Below are 15,131 nucleotides of genomic sequence, written 5' to 3'. Positions count from 1 at the left end.
TACTCCTAAATTCTCCAATAATAATCACAAATAAATGTGTTTCTGTTTATGTGTACAAAACCATGTAAAAAGGAAAATTAGGTCAAGAGGTCTAAGTATATAAATACCTAAGTTTTGCCATGTCTTTTCAAATGGTCTGTATTTTAAAATGTTTCATTCATTTCATTAACAAAAGATTTTTTCTTTGTTTAATCCATATAATACTTGTTTTAATTCCTATTCGTGTATCTTTCTTTATAACAAGAGCTTTTGACTCATTCCATTAATCCTACAAGTAGAAGAGCTTTGTGCTAGTTGAGCTTTTTTATAGATTTCTTGTTCCATCATCCCTTTATCCTTGCCTCAAATCGACCAACAAACAAACAATCAACCAACCTCCTATAAAGCAGCCAAAACAAAAATGAAACACAGGAAGACTAACAGATGGGGAAGCAGGAAAATTGGGTTCCCTCTACCTTATTGAGTGCACTTCTTTTTTAACTTACTGAACTAAGACACTTAAGATTAAGAATGTAATTTCTCGCTAGCTTTAGCAATAAGAGCTGAGAAAGAGATTAAAGGAACCCTTTGATCCAGCAGTGTTACTACTGGGATTATATCCCAAAGAGATTATAAAGAAGGGAAAGGGACCTGTATGTGCACGAATGTTTGTGGCAGCCCTTTTTGTAGTGGCTAGAAACTGGAAACTGAATGGATGTCCATCAGTTGGAGAATGGCTGAATAAATTGTGGTATATGAAAATTATGGAATATTACTGTTCTGTAAGAAATGACCAACAGGATGATTTCAGAAAGGCCTGAGAGACTTACACGAACTGATGCTGAGTGAAATGAGCAGGACCAGGAGATCATTATATACTTCAACAACAATACTAGATGATGACTAGTCCTGATGGATCAGGCCATCCTCAGCAACAAGATCAACCAAATCATTTCTAATGGAGCAGTAATGAACTGAACTAACTATACCCAGAAAAGAACTCTGGGAGATGACTAAAACCATTACATTGAATTCCCAGTCCCTACATTTATGCACACCTGCATCTTTGATTTCCTTCACAAGCTAATTGTACAATAATTCAGAGTCTGATTCTTTTTGTACAGCAAAATAATGTTTTGGTCATGTATACTTATTGTGTATCTAAGTTATATTTTAATATATTTAACATCTACTGGTCATCCTGCCATTTAGGGGAGGGGGTGGGGGGGGTAAAACAAAAAAAAAAGAAAAAAAAAAGAGAGATTAAAGGAACAAGAATAGGCAATGAGGAAACCAAATTATCACTCTTTGCCGATGACATGATGGTATACTTAGAGAACCCCAGAGATTCTGCTAAAAGTTATTAGAAATAATCCACAACTTTAGCAAAGTTGCTGGTTATAAAATAAACCCACATAAGTCATCAGCATTCTTACATATCACTAACAAAATCCAACAGTCAGAGTTACAAAGAGAAATTCCATTTAAAGTAACTACTGATAATATAAAATATTTAGGAATCTATCTGCCAAGAGAAAATCAGAAACTTTATGAGCAAAATTACAGACCACTTTTCACACAAATTAAGTCTGATCTAACCAATTGGAAAAATATTAAATGCTCTTGGATAGGGAGAGCAAATATAATAAAGATGACAATATTACCTAAATTAATCTATTTATTTAGGCTATACCAATCAGAGTCCCAAAAAACTATTTTAATGACCTAGAAAAATAACAACAAAGTTCATATGGAAAAAAAAGGTCAAGAATTTCAAGGAATTAATGAAAAAAAAATCAAATGAAGGTGTCTTAGCTGTACCAGATCTAAAATTATATTATAGAGCAGCAGTTACCAAAACTATTTGGTATTGGCTAAGGAATAGATTAGTTGATCAGTGGAATAGATTAGGTTCAAGGGATAAAACAGTCAACAAATATAGCAACCTAGTCTTTGACAAACCCAAAGATCCCAGCTTTTGGGATAAGAACTTACTGTTTGATAAAATTGCTGGGAAAATTGGAAACTAATATGGCAGAAACTAGGCATTGATCCATACTTAACGCCGTACACCAAGATAAGGTCAAAATGGGTTCATGACCTAGGCATAAAGAATGAAATATAAATTAGAGGAACACAGGATAGTTTACCTCTCAGACCTGTGGAAGGGGAAGGTCTTTATGACCAAAGAAGAACTAGAGATCATTACTGATCACAAAATAGAAAATTTCAATTATACCAAACTGAAAAGTTTTTGTACAAACAAAACTAATGCAGACAAGATTAGAAGGGAAGCAATAAACTGGGAAAATATTTTTACAGTCAAAGGTTCTGATAAAGGCCTCATTTCCAAAATATATAGAGAATTAAATTAATTTATAAAAAATCAAGCCATTCTCCAATTGAAAAATGGTCAAAGGATATGAACAGAAAATTCTCAGATGAAGAAATTGAAACTATTTCTAGTCATATGAAAAGATGCTCCAAGTCATTATTAATCAGAGAAATGCAAATTAAGACAACTCTAAGATACCACTACACACCTGTCAGATTGGCTAAGATGACAGGAAAAATAATGATGATTGTTGGAGGGATGCGGAAAACTGGGACATTGATGCATTGTTGGTGGAGTTGTGAACGAATCCAACCATTTTGGAGAGTAGTTTGGAACTATGCTCAAAAAGTTTATCAAACTGTGCATACCCTTTGATCCAGCAGTGTTACTACTGGGATTATATCCCAAAGAGATTATAAAGAAGGGAAAGGGACCTGTATGTGCACGAATGTTTGTGGCAGCCCTTTTGTAGTGGTAAAACTGGAAACTGAATGGATGTCCATCAGTTGGAGAATGGCTGAATAAATTGTGGTATATGAATATTATGGAATATTACTGTTCTGTAAGAAATGACCAACAGGATAATTTCAGAAAGGCCTGAGAGACTTAACGAACTGATGCTGAGTGAAATGAGCAGGACCAGGAGATCATTATATACTTCAACAACAATACTATATGATGACCAGTTCTGATGGACCAGGCCATCCTCAGCAACGAGATCAACCAAATCATTTCCAATGGAGCAGTAATGAACTGAACCAGCTATGCCCAGAAAAAGAACTCTGGGAGATGACTAAAAACCATTACATTGAAATATATATATATATATATATTTATGCACACCTGCATTTTGATTTCCTTCACAAGCTAATTGTACAATATTTCAGAGTCTGATTCTTTTTGTACAGCAAAATAACGTTTTGGTCATGTATACTTATTGTGTATCTAATTTATATTTTAATATATTTAACATCTACTGGTCATCCTGCCATCTAGGGAAGGGGGTTGGGGGGTAAGAGGTGAAAAATTGGAACAAGAGGTTTGGCAATTGTTAATGCTGTAAAGTTACCCATGCATATATCCTATAAATAAAAGGCTATTAAATAAAAAAAAATAAAAAAAATGTAATTTCTCATCACTTAAGATTGTTGATTACTTTCATAACAGAATAAAACTATGCATGTCCATGGTGCTCTTCAGTGGGTTTTGACCAATACAGAAAAATCTAATAGCCTATTGTTTTCCTATATTTTTAACAAAATACATGATGACTTTTTTTACTTTTCTTAACTTTTCACAACAAATTCACTGGTGCATAGATACCACCCTTTAATAAAGTGTGCTTTACAATTAATTATATTATATATTAAATGATGAAGAATGAAAGATGTTTTCTATTAGGGTAAAAGTAGATGCTTAGTTAAAGGATAACTTAATTCCTTGAAATAATAAAGAGATATAAAAATAATTCTCACGATAATTTCTACTCAGCAACTCATGCTTTGGTAAATTATTTTTCTCTAATTTGAAGAATATTTTCAAGCTATTGCTTTCTACTTATAATTGATATTTTATAGTGATTCTAACTATAGCTATATTGTATTTTTCTTATTGCATAGAATTTGAAAAATTATATCAAATTTTGTTTAATTGACATTTTTTCCATTACAGTCTCATGTTTTGGGCCGTGGTACAGAATTTTGCCATGTTCTCTTCAGAATTGGAGGTCAGAGTCCTCTGGTAGCATATTATCTGAAGATGCATAATATCGCAATAATTCCAATAGTCCCCTATTCTTACAAGATTCAAATGACTCAAGTTTTTCGATGGCCATATCCTTTTGAGTTTTGTTCATATGCTATTTATAAAATATCCTAATCTTAAATGTCTCTGTCAATGAAAGATATGAAACTTATAATTCTCATTAATTCAGTTATTTTCCTTTTCATTATATTCAAGAAACTATTTAGAGTATTCTTTCTTCATTTTATACTTAAAATAATGTTTATATGGGAAATAAGTGAACAGGTATATAGAAAACTGATAGGATTCAATTGTCTTTTAGCCATATCAAGAACCTTATTAAATTAAATAATTGATTTTATCTTCTTATCAATACATTGCTGCTGATGAAGAAATCTCTAGTGACTTATGGATTTCTAAGTTATTCCCCAATTTAAAAAAATAACTTAAGCTCAGCAGATAACAGCAGAGAGCAACTTGATGTCCAGGAAAGCAAGAAAAACAGTCAGCATATACCAAGAGGAGAGCACTACAATGACACTGCTGACAACAGAGAACATTGGCAGCCTTAAGGTATCAAAAGTGACACTATCAGAAGACATTGGGAGTTCTACAGCATCAGAAGAGTGAGTTACTGTAACTATACATATGCTGTCATCATATGGGATCCTACATGTAGACTTTCCATACTCTAGTCACTTTTAATGTCTCCAGAGCATATCTTTTTCCTTGACAAAATAAGTCCCACCCAGGATCACTCAAAGAATAAAGATAGACAATAATGATAAACTCGTGTGCTGTTACACTATTCTTGTCTTGACCAAAAAATGAGATCATGATTATCTCTCATGCAAAAGGATATTTCCTTATATAGATTAGGTTCAATCTGTGGGTGACAATGATGTTGAGGATATTAATAATATTTCTGTTAGCAACAAAAAACCTGACATTTACATAGCATTTTAAAGCCCATGAGATAGACACTACAACTCATCTTCAATAGTAAGGTAGTCTGAAAAATACTTTTCAGTCCATGTCCAAGATAATTTATTGTAAATACACATGTACACGTGTGCGTGTACATATACACATACACACACACACATACACACAAATCCCTTTTGAAATTTTGTATCCCCTAACTGATTTTTATTAAGACTGACTTCAATTCTTACAAATACCTATTGGTTATTAAATGCAAATTGAGTAACTAATTTACTTGAAAAGAATAAATTAATTGAAAGGTGGAATGTCTGAAATAGTTTTAAAATATATAAGTATTTGAGGGTATTTTCCCAATAAACATAAGATGAAGTATATATTTTTTCATATCAGACATATCCTTTCTAAAAATAATATTTCAGAGAAAAGACTTATAATGTTAGAGATGGTAAGATTTCCTCTTTTTTCTATATGTGTTTGTTCAATAGGTGAGAAAGTATCCTAAAAGGGTACATTATAATACATTTCATGTTATTTATACACACACACACACATACACACACACACACACACATATACATCTCTCACCTGGGGCTCCAAGAAGCTGTAACATGTACAACAACCACGTCCTAGTCAAACTGTCTCAGCAGACCAGCCAAACTAGGTTGAGAGTAATCAATACTCTTCAAACCCATAGGCAAGTTAGAGGGATCTCTACCCCAAGAATGTGAAGACTATCCCCCACAAAAAATGGGCAGAGGAGAAGAGTTTGATCCAATAGCCACGAAGGCAGCTAAAACAGGTACTGTGGAGCACTAACAGCACTGACTCTTGTCTTGCCACTGAACTTTGATCATTCTGGAAGAGAGAATGAGGCTGACAATTTTTTGTGATTCTGCCTGACTTATATACAGTCCATGCACAAGTCAAGATAACACACCATTATGTCATTGGTCCTCTTCAAAAATGAAGGATGAACAATAATGTGCACATCAAACAAGGCTAAAAGTCCTGCCTAAATCTTCTATTCTACTTCTTGCTTTAGGCCTGCCAATCAGGGAAGATCTTGGGAATAATAGGAGTCTTATCACTCCTGCCTCATCTGTGGGAAGGGAGAGGAGAACTCGGAAATAGTTCCCCAAAGAGGTTTTGCTATTATTACATATTTACAATAATAGATTTAATAGAAATTAAAATGAATTATTTAACCACAAATCAGATCTTTTTCAAAGCCCAAGGAGTCAGCATAAGGAAACAAGTAAGTGGTCAAAAGGACAGGCTTGATCTGAACATGAACCCATTTGTTTAACTATTGCCTTCTCATCTAGTGTAGTGGCGAATAACCCTCAGCTATGCACTAAAAGCAATACAGCTCTCCCTGTCAGGGAGATTTCTAAACTAGTAAATCTCCTAAATGGTAGCATCTGGGACCTGAAATAGTTTAAGCTCAGTAGATAATAGTAGAGAGCAACTTGGTATTCAGGAGAGCAAGAGAAACAGTCAGGGCTTACCAAGAGAAGAGCAGCACAATGACCCTGCTGCCAACAGAGGACATTGGAAACTCTAGAGGCTCAGAAGGATGAATTATCCTAGCTATGATGCTGGATCCTATATGTAGACTTTCTATATATGTGTGCTGTGTTCACACAACATCCCTTTACATATGTTCCCAAAGCAAACATATGTCTAAACATGTGCCCCACCATGTTTTTAATACCATATGTTCTTTGTACATGTGTGTCCTTCTGGCAGTGAAAGGATATAACCCATGTGTACACATTGGAATTTTTTTTTTGGTCATTTTGTCATTTAGATCATTTAGCCTCTTAAACTTTTTCCACTTGCAAGTCCTTTTCACCCAAGAAATTTTTACATGATCCCAGGTAGATAGTTATGTAATACAGGTACACAAATCAAACATTTACTGATAATAAATCATAATTTCATGACCCCCCCAACTCTATATAGGGTTGCAACTCACAGTGTAAGAAACTAGGATCTAGATATGTTCTTTGAGGATTTTTTGTTTTGTTTTGCTTTACTTTAAATTGCATCTTCTAGTTATTTATCGGTGTATATGTTTACTCAAAAAACCCCTTGAACCTAGAGCAGGTTTTCTGAGGGGAATCCCAGGAACTACAAAAGAAAGATCAATCAATCAACATTTATCAAGTACTTTCAATGTTCTAGGCATTCTTCTAAGTGTTAAACATAAAAATACAAAGAATAAAACAATCTTTACTCTCACCCTTACATTTTAAGAAGGGAGAGAAGTATATAAGCATGTAGGTAAATATATGTAAATAAGTATATGAAGAATAAATAAAATACAAAATCAATTGGGAGAACAAGTAGTAAAAGTTGAAGGAATCCACAAAGGATTCATGTAAAAAAGTAACTGTTGTGGACCATACCTGAATTAGGCCAGGCTAGTTTTTCAGAATAAAACAAAATGAAGTGATATGCTTAAAGATGATTCCAGAATGAAATATTATATCTAAGCCCTTTTTTGGTCATGGCATTCAGGTACTCATTCCAATGATTCTTAATTTTTTTTTCTCCTCAATCTGTTTTCCAGATCAGTTGTTTTTGGTATAAGATACTTCATACTTTTTCTATATTTTCTTAGTCTTTCAATTTTGTCTTAATTTTTCTCTTTATCTTATGGAGTAATGGGCTTCTTTCTGGTCCATTCTAATTTTCAAGGAGTTCATCATCTGTCAATTCCCTTTCTTTCAGAACTCTTCCTTCTTTTCCATTTTTTCCCTGAAACACCCTCTTCTCTAAAGCACACTTTTGTCTCACTTTTAGCCCTCGCTCATCTCTTCCAGAAAAATTCGATGAATTTGTGCTGAAGTCATGTTTTATTCCGAGGCTTTGTTTATAGATGCTTTGGAATTTTTCTCTTGTAGATTTGCATCTCAAGCATCCGTGTCACCAATGTTGCTCATTATTGGTGAGATTTTCTTTTGTTTGATCATTTTTCAAGCCTATTTCCCAACTTCAGGTTTTATGTTAATTCTATGCTCTGCAACACTTTTGGATGAAAGATCTTGGCTGATCCTGTTATTGCTTTCTTGGGCTATTGAATGTAGTGTTATTCCAGGGTTTTAGGGACAGGTTAAGGATCTGCAAGTTTTTCAATGCCCCTAGAGTGATCTGAGCATGGAAAAGTCTGATTGCCTCCAACCCCCTTTCCATCTGAGTTCTACAAGTTCCTGACCTGGGTTTCCAGGTAGAGAAATAATAAACTGTTTTGGACTCAAGTCCTCTCAGCCAGCTTGATTGTTCTACTAATTCAAAGTAACAATTGCAGGTTCTCCTTTGGTTTGGAATTCCTGCTCTGCCTCTTTATTTGTAGGCTGGGCAGATGCTAGAACTGAGATCCCAGTACATTTCTGGGGTCTGAGCCAAACTGCTTTTGCTTACCTTTGAACTTCCACCTTTTTCAGTACATCACCAAGACTTTCTTCCTCTGTATGCCACCCCAAGCACAACTACCCTTCTCAGTCCACTCTGAATCTGTGACCAAAACTGAATAGTGAATGACAAAACTGCTAGTTGGCACTAGAGCACTTATAGCAAGGTGATTTAATAGTTAAATCACCTTGCTATAGGATGCTCTAGTATGGGACTAGTATTTTGTCCTCTCCATGGGTGGGTACATTGTCAGCAGACTTCCTTGTCTGTCTCCCTATGCCAACCTGGGCTGGGCAAAAGACTCATTATGACCTTTTCTGTATTTCCCCTTTGTAGATCTGTGTGAAGGAAGTGTAGATGGGAGATAAGCTTCCTGCTGTTCCATCATGGTGGGCTCCTCTTCCATTATCACTATTTCCTAAGGAATTCTAACAGAAACATAGAAATCACCACAGCAAGAAACCAGTCAGCCAATTAAAAAGCCTCAGTTTCCTCATCTGCAAAATGAGGTGTTGAACTCAACATCCTATAATCAATATGATTATTTGTTTCAGGATGGAAAGGACCTGATTTAATTAATTATAATCCATCATCTTAAGCATTTGTTAGGGTCCTACTCTGTTCCAGGCACTATGCTAAGTTCTGATCAATAAGAATATAAAAATAAAAACCACTGTCTTGAAAGAGCTTATAGCCTAATGGACAAGAAAACATATTTTCTTATAAGTAGATACAGAATATAAACATGAAAAAAAGCAGTTTGTCAATAGTGGAGAGCAATAGTGAGAAGGACCAGGGAAGCTTCATGTAGCTCTAGGTTTTAAAGAAAATCAGGATTTCCAAAAGGAAGAAGGGAAGAGGGAGTGCATTCCAGGTATATGGGAAAGGCAGTGAAGAGGTATAGAGATAGAAAATAGATCATCTCATTATATACTTCAACAACAATACTATATGATGATCAATTCTGATGGACGTGGCCCTCTTCATCAATGAAGATAAACCAAATCAGTTCCAATAGAGCAGTAATGAACTGAACCAGCTACACCCAGGAAAAGAACTCTGGGAGATGACTATGAACCACTACATAGAATTCCCAATCCCTCTATTTTTGTCCACCTGCATCTTTGATTTCCTTCACAGGCTAATTGTACACTATTTCAAAGTCTGATTTTTTTTGTAAGCAAAATAACTATTTGGACATGTATACATATATTGTATTTAACTTATACTTTAACATATTTAACATGCATTGGTCAACCTGGCATCTGGGGGAAGGAGGGAAAAAGTTGGAACAAAAGGATTTGCAACTGTCAATGCTGAAAAATTGCCCATGCATATATCTTATAAATAAACAGCTATAAAAAATAATTTAAAAAAAGAAAGAAAATAGATCATCTGTGAGCATCAGCAAGTAGACCACAGAATATGTACAGATAAATCATTCATAAGACTAGAAAGGTAGATAGGGATCAGGTTATAGGGGAAAACAGTTTAAATGCCAAACAAAGGAGGTGATTTGGATAACAGTTGTAAGAAGAAGTCACTGGAGTCTATTGAATATGGAATGTAGGTGGAATAGGACACATATGATTTAGGAAAATCAGGTGGTGTTGGAGTTGAACTGGAGTGAGGAGAAAGTTGAGGCAAAATGACAGATGAGAAGAGATGAGGACCTGAATTAGGGTGGTGTTTATATGAGTTAAGAGGAATGGAAATATAAAGGAGAGATACTGGAAAGATAGAAATGACAAATTTTGGCAATTCCTTGAATATGTGATATGAATTTAGGGTGACACCAAGGTTTTAAACACAGATAACTATGTTTTAGTTCACTTTAGAAGTTAAGTGGATTTTTCCTCCTGTTTGTCCTTTTCCCTCCTCATCAGTGGTTTTTTGTTTGCTTGTTTGTTCTGTCTACCACTTTCCCTGATGTGCTCTCCCTTCTGTCAGTCTCTTCCTCTCTACTTAATCTCCTTCTCTCCTACTTTCCTATAGGGTAAAACAGATTTCTATATTCAACAGATTATGTATATTATTCCCTTTTTGAGCCAATACTAATGAGAGTAAGGTTCAAGTGATGCTCATTGCATATCTTCCCATCTTTCCCTCTACATAGCAGGTTCATTCTGAGCTTGAGACTGCTTTCAATTTTTCTTTGGGGTTTTGCCCATTTGACATTTTTCTCCTTTTCTGGGCTTGTGTCTTAATCTTCCCTGTCACCATAATTTTATATGATCAGATTCTTATTGTTGTTTTTTTTTCCTCGTCTTTTTTGGCCTTTTTCCCTTAAAAAAAATTGAGCTCTGCTGCTAGGGCAGAAAGGGCACTGTGTCAGGTTTCTATTTACCTGGCTGGCTATTTACCTGATACTGCACTAATATGGCCCTGAAGCCCATCCAGGACCTCATGTCTGGTGCTGTGCTAAGAGAGCAATGTTGGGGGAAGGCTGGTGCTTCTGGAGACCATAGGGGCTGATACCTTACCTGATGCGGAGGAGGAGTCTTAGTGGTAGTGTCTGGTATGTGCCAAATCTGGTGGAATGTTTCCATTTCCCTATGTATGGAAAGCAGTGGCGGTCTAGCTACCAGAGGATGCCTGTTTGCCTGGGTAGGAGCTGGATTATACCATTCCTCTGGCTCTGCTGAGGCATGTGGGAGATCCTCATGGTGGCTTTTACCTGCTCTACTACACTAGGGCTCAGTATGTCCCACTGGTTTGCTAAAGGGAGCTTGCTGATATACTTCCTGCCCTGGACTGTACTCCCCTTTTACCCAAGTGAGACAGACCTTTTGTTTCTGGTCTTCCAAGTTTTTTGAGCTAAAAAAAACTTCACCTCATATTTTTTTACTGGTTCTGCTGTTTCAGAATTTGTTTTGGGATCCATTTTAGGGTTGTTTGGAGATGAACATGAAAGCGCTATGACGATTTATTTATTTCATCATCTAGGCCCCTGGAAATTCCTATTCTGCTTTAAAGGATTTTTGGCTTTAGTTTTGATTTTTTTTTTACTGAATTTTTGTACCTTTTTAATCAATAGACCAATTTAAGTTTTAAGATATTTTCTTCAATTTTTTTGTCTCTTGCCAGACTAATTCCTTTTTCATTATTTTCTTTCAAAACTCTCATTTGTTTTCCCAATTTTCCCTCTAGCACTTCTATTTCTATTTGATTTTTTTCCAGTAATTCTTGCTATGCCTGTATTCAGTTAGCCTTTTTCTTTGAGCTTTTGGTTGTAACTGTTTTCATATTATGAGTTTATTTCTGGCATGGCACAGTGGTTAGAGAGCCTGTCCTGGAGTCAGGAAGATTCATCTTTCCAAGTTCAAATCTGACCACTTACCACATAGTAACAGCAATGTAGTAATGATGATCAACTGTGAAAGATTTGACTACTCTGCTGATACACAATGATAATACAATTATATAATGGCCTAAGACAATTCCAAAAGACTCACAATGAAAAATGCTATCCACCTCCAAAAAAGAGAACTTATGTATTCATAATGCAAATTGAAATATAATTTTCTCTCTCTCTCCATATGACTAATATAGAAATTTTTCACATGTATAAATGCTATCATTTTTCCTGCCTTCTCAGTGGATGGGTAAGAGATAAGAGGAAAGGAAGGAACTTGAAACTCAGAATTTAAAAAAGAAAAGAATGTCAAAAGTAAAATATGAATTTGGAGAAAAGATTTTAATGGAATGGTAGAATAATCTTAGAGCATAACTGAAAATTTTACTCTTTCCATGATCCCAAGTTGCTCTCTAATGGAAAAGCCCATTTTCTTAAATTAATATGCACCCAGTGATACTATAAATCTATATTGTTGAATACTGTCATCTCAGAAGTATAAAAGTTTTAGTGAACCCTGACACAATAAGGAGACAGATGCTTGGTCTGACAGTCTGGGACGTGGGATTTTATAAGGGTAGGAAACTTCAGACTTTGAAATTCCCTCCATGAAAGAAAATTCCCAAATCAACTACAACTTATTATTGTCTTAGAGATTCACATGTGACACTGAAAGATTATGTGAGCTATCTATGGTTACACAATATCAGCAACAGAACTTAAAACTAAGATTTTCTTGAATCCAATGTCAAATTTCATTCTACTATATCATGCTGCATAATAGATATTTAAATGTTTGCTGAATTATTGAATCACATATCTTTTCTAATTATTTGTTCTCAGCCTTTACCTTTATTTATTGTCAAAGTGCTCCTGGGTGGTGGCAAGCTAAAACTCCTCTCTATCTCAGTCACCATTAGTTAGAATTAAATCTAAACTGGATCTAAATCAGTTAGATATGAGCTCCTCAAGGGCAGAAATTGTCCTTTGCTTCTTTTTGTACTAATAATGATTAGCATAGTGCCTAGCTGGTGCCCAATAAACATTAATAAATGTTTATTGACTGAACATTGAGGTTTTTATATCTAACCTAACCTTGTCAAAATGATCAAAATAAAAGTTGTGTTTGCTTCTTTAGTACTATTTTAATGAAAACAAAACATTGTGAAGACTCATTATAAAAGGTGTTGATTGCTATAATTTCTGTCCAGTGCTGTTCCTCTAGTTTATCAGATATAAGCTCTTCCATATCCTTTCTTTCAGAAGGGGAGAAGAAAAAGAAACCACTCCATAGAAATATACTGCTGCTCGGAAAGAATAGTGCACTTGATGCTCTTTCTCTCTTTCCCTCCTTTCCTTCCTCCCTTCCAACCTTTCTCCCTCCCTTTTTCCCATTCTCTTCTTACCTCTTCCTTTTTCCCCTATCTTTCTCTCTCTCTCTCTCTCTCTGTTCTCTTCCTCCCCTAGATCTCATGATTAATTTAATTTTATGATGAAAGAAAGAAGAGCAAGTAGGAAAAGTGTGCTAATTTTTCTACTAACCACAAAGCCTTGCTGTTTGGATCACAAGATCTCAAAAAAGGCACTAATGTTCACCTAATGACAGGGCATCCTTATTACAGGCAAAATAGTGATGAGGAAATCGAGTTTAAGTATTGTAGTTGCAAAGCTAAGTTACTGAAAGCATTAAAGTATCATCATACTCCCAATCAAACTTGTAAACACTGAGAGCAAAAGACCATAACATATGTTTATTTCTTTTGTATGCCCTACAATGAATGGAAATGAATTTCAGAGCAGAAAAACTACTGAAGTTTTAGGTTTTTTAAGGACTCAACTTACATCATGAAGGTCCCTTCTATAAAAATTACCAGAAAATTCTGTGTTTTTGCCTTCTGTAGCTTATAAGATGCTGATCATTTTCAATTTATTCAAAAACTGCATCTAAGTAGTCATAATTTTCCCTATTATTATGGTAAATTTTCCATTTGGAAAACCTTTGATGACAGTAGTAATCCAATAACTGGATTTCCCTGGCAACAAACTGGGCACTGCACTGGTCCATAGTGAACATGCCAAGCTTTAAGCTTCCTGCTCTAGACCAAAACTATATGAGACGCCAGTGTGAATTTCAGAACAAGGAAGACTCTTTCTTCCACTGCAATATTTATTAGCTAAAAGCAACTAGAGTTATTTAAAGTAGTCACTGCACACTGACCCTACTGCTGGCCAGTCTGGAATGTACCACTACTCCCTTGCCTCCCTCATCATTAGTGTGCAGTCACTGATTATCAGTGGCAAGATGTGAAATGAAAGCTTTGCTGACAGATAGCCAGAATCTATATCAAATTACCTAGAGCATAAATATTCAAACTCCATGATAAAAAAAAAAGATAACTGGGAGTATATTAGCTTTTACCCTTGCATGAAAATAGACTTCACAAAGTCAACATCTGTTTTTAATTATCAATTATGTGGGGGAAGCAGACAAGCAGCACAGAAATTAAAACCCCCTCTGCTCATAAAAGGTTACCAGCTGTGGGTAATAAGTCAGCCCATCTTCACACAGAAAAATTGAGGTGAAAAATGGGGAGTAGAAGGGTGTGGAATACTTTATGAGCAAGTGCAGTCTCTTTTCACAATGTTTTGTTTTAACTAAGATTTTGAACATTCTTAAGTAGACCAAGAACCAAGTTTGGTTCCAATTTGAACAACATTTTTTAACCCCACATTTAAAGTTTTTGTTAGACTATATACCTAATTCAATTCCAAAATTAAATAGACTTATTCACAAAAAGGTAACAGATTATTTGAAAGATAGATATCTGAATAGACTTACAAAATAGAAGCTTCCATCTGGTGTCTTTCCTAACAAAAGAATAGTATTTACATGAGCATAAGGGAAAACAAAAGCATGAGACTTTTTTCAATCATTGGACAAGCATTTATTTAACACCTACTATGTATCAGGCACCGAGGATGCATAACCTCCTAAAAATATGTTAAGAAAAATTTGTCCACTGTGATATTAATAGATTTTACTTGTTGGGACCCAAACCATCACCCCTAATGGGCAACAGTTTGGTGAGGAAGTTCAATAAAAAGGCAACGGCACAAAGAACACTTGATTGAGTTCTATTGCTACTATTGCTATTTACTACCTGGATATCTTTGGGAAAAGCCCTTTAACTCATTTCTCAGAACCTTGTTTTCCTCATCTGTAAAATGAAGGGTTTACATTAGTTGAATTCTTGAGTTGACTTCCTAGTCTAACTCTTTGATTATATGATTCATGACCCAAACTATAAGTTGAAGCCAGACTGTTTCTGTTCTCAGAAACCGGCACGGATAAACCCT

At 35.1% G+C, this 15,131-nt stretch overlaps 1 protein-coding gene across 1 annotated transcript in view; it reads left to right on the top strand.

The window, feature by feature from the left end:
* The window catches only part of FAM227B (family with sequence similarity 227 member B), a 321,697-nt gene that overhangs the window by 270,334 nt on the left and 36,232 nt on the right, over positions 1-15,131 (top strand). Inside the window, exon 12 of the mRNA XM_031955171.1 lies at positions 3,986-4,146. Within this exon, the coding sequence (XP_031811031.1) occupies positions 3,986-4,146 (161 nt within the window). The remainder of the gene's footprint in view (positions 1-3,985; positions 4,147-15,131) is intronic.

This window comes from Sarcophilus harrisii, chromosome 2, assembly GCF_902635505.1.
Source record: "Sarcophilus harrisii chromosome 2, mSarHar1.11, whole genome shotgun sequence".
Lineage (NCBI taxonomy): Eukaryota > Metazoa > Chordata > Mammalia > Dasyuromorphia > Dasyuridae > Sarcophilus > Sarcophilus harrisii.
Note: the sequence above shows the minus strand (reverse complement) of the source record. Positions and strands in the feature narration are given on the sequence as shown.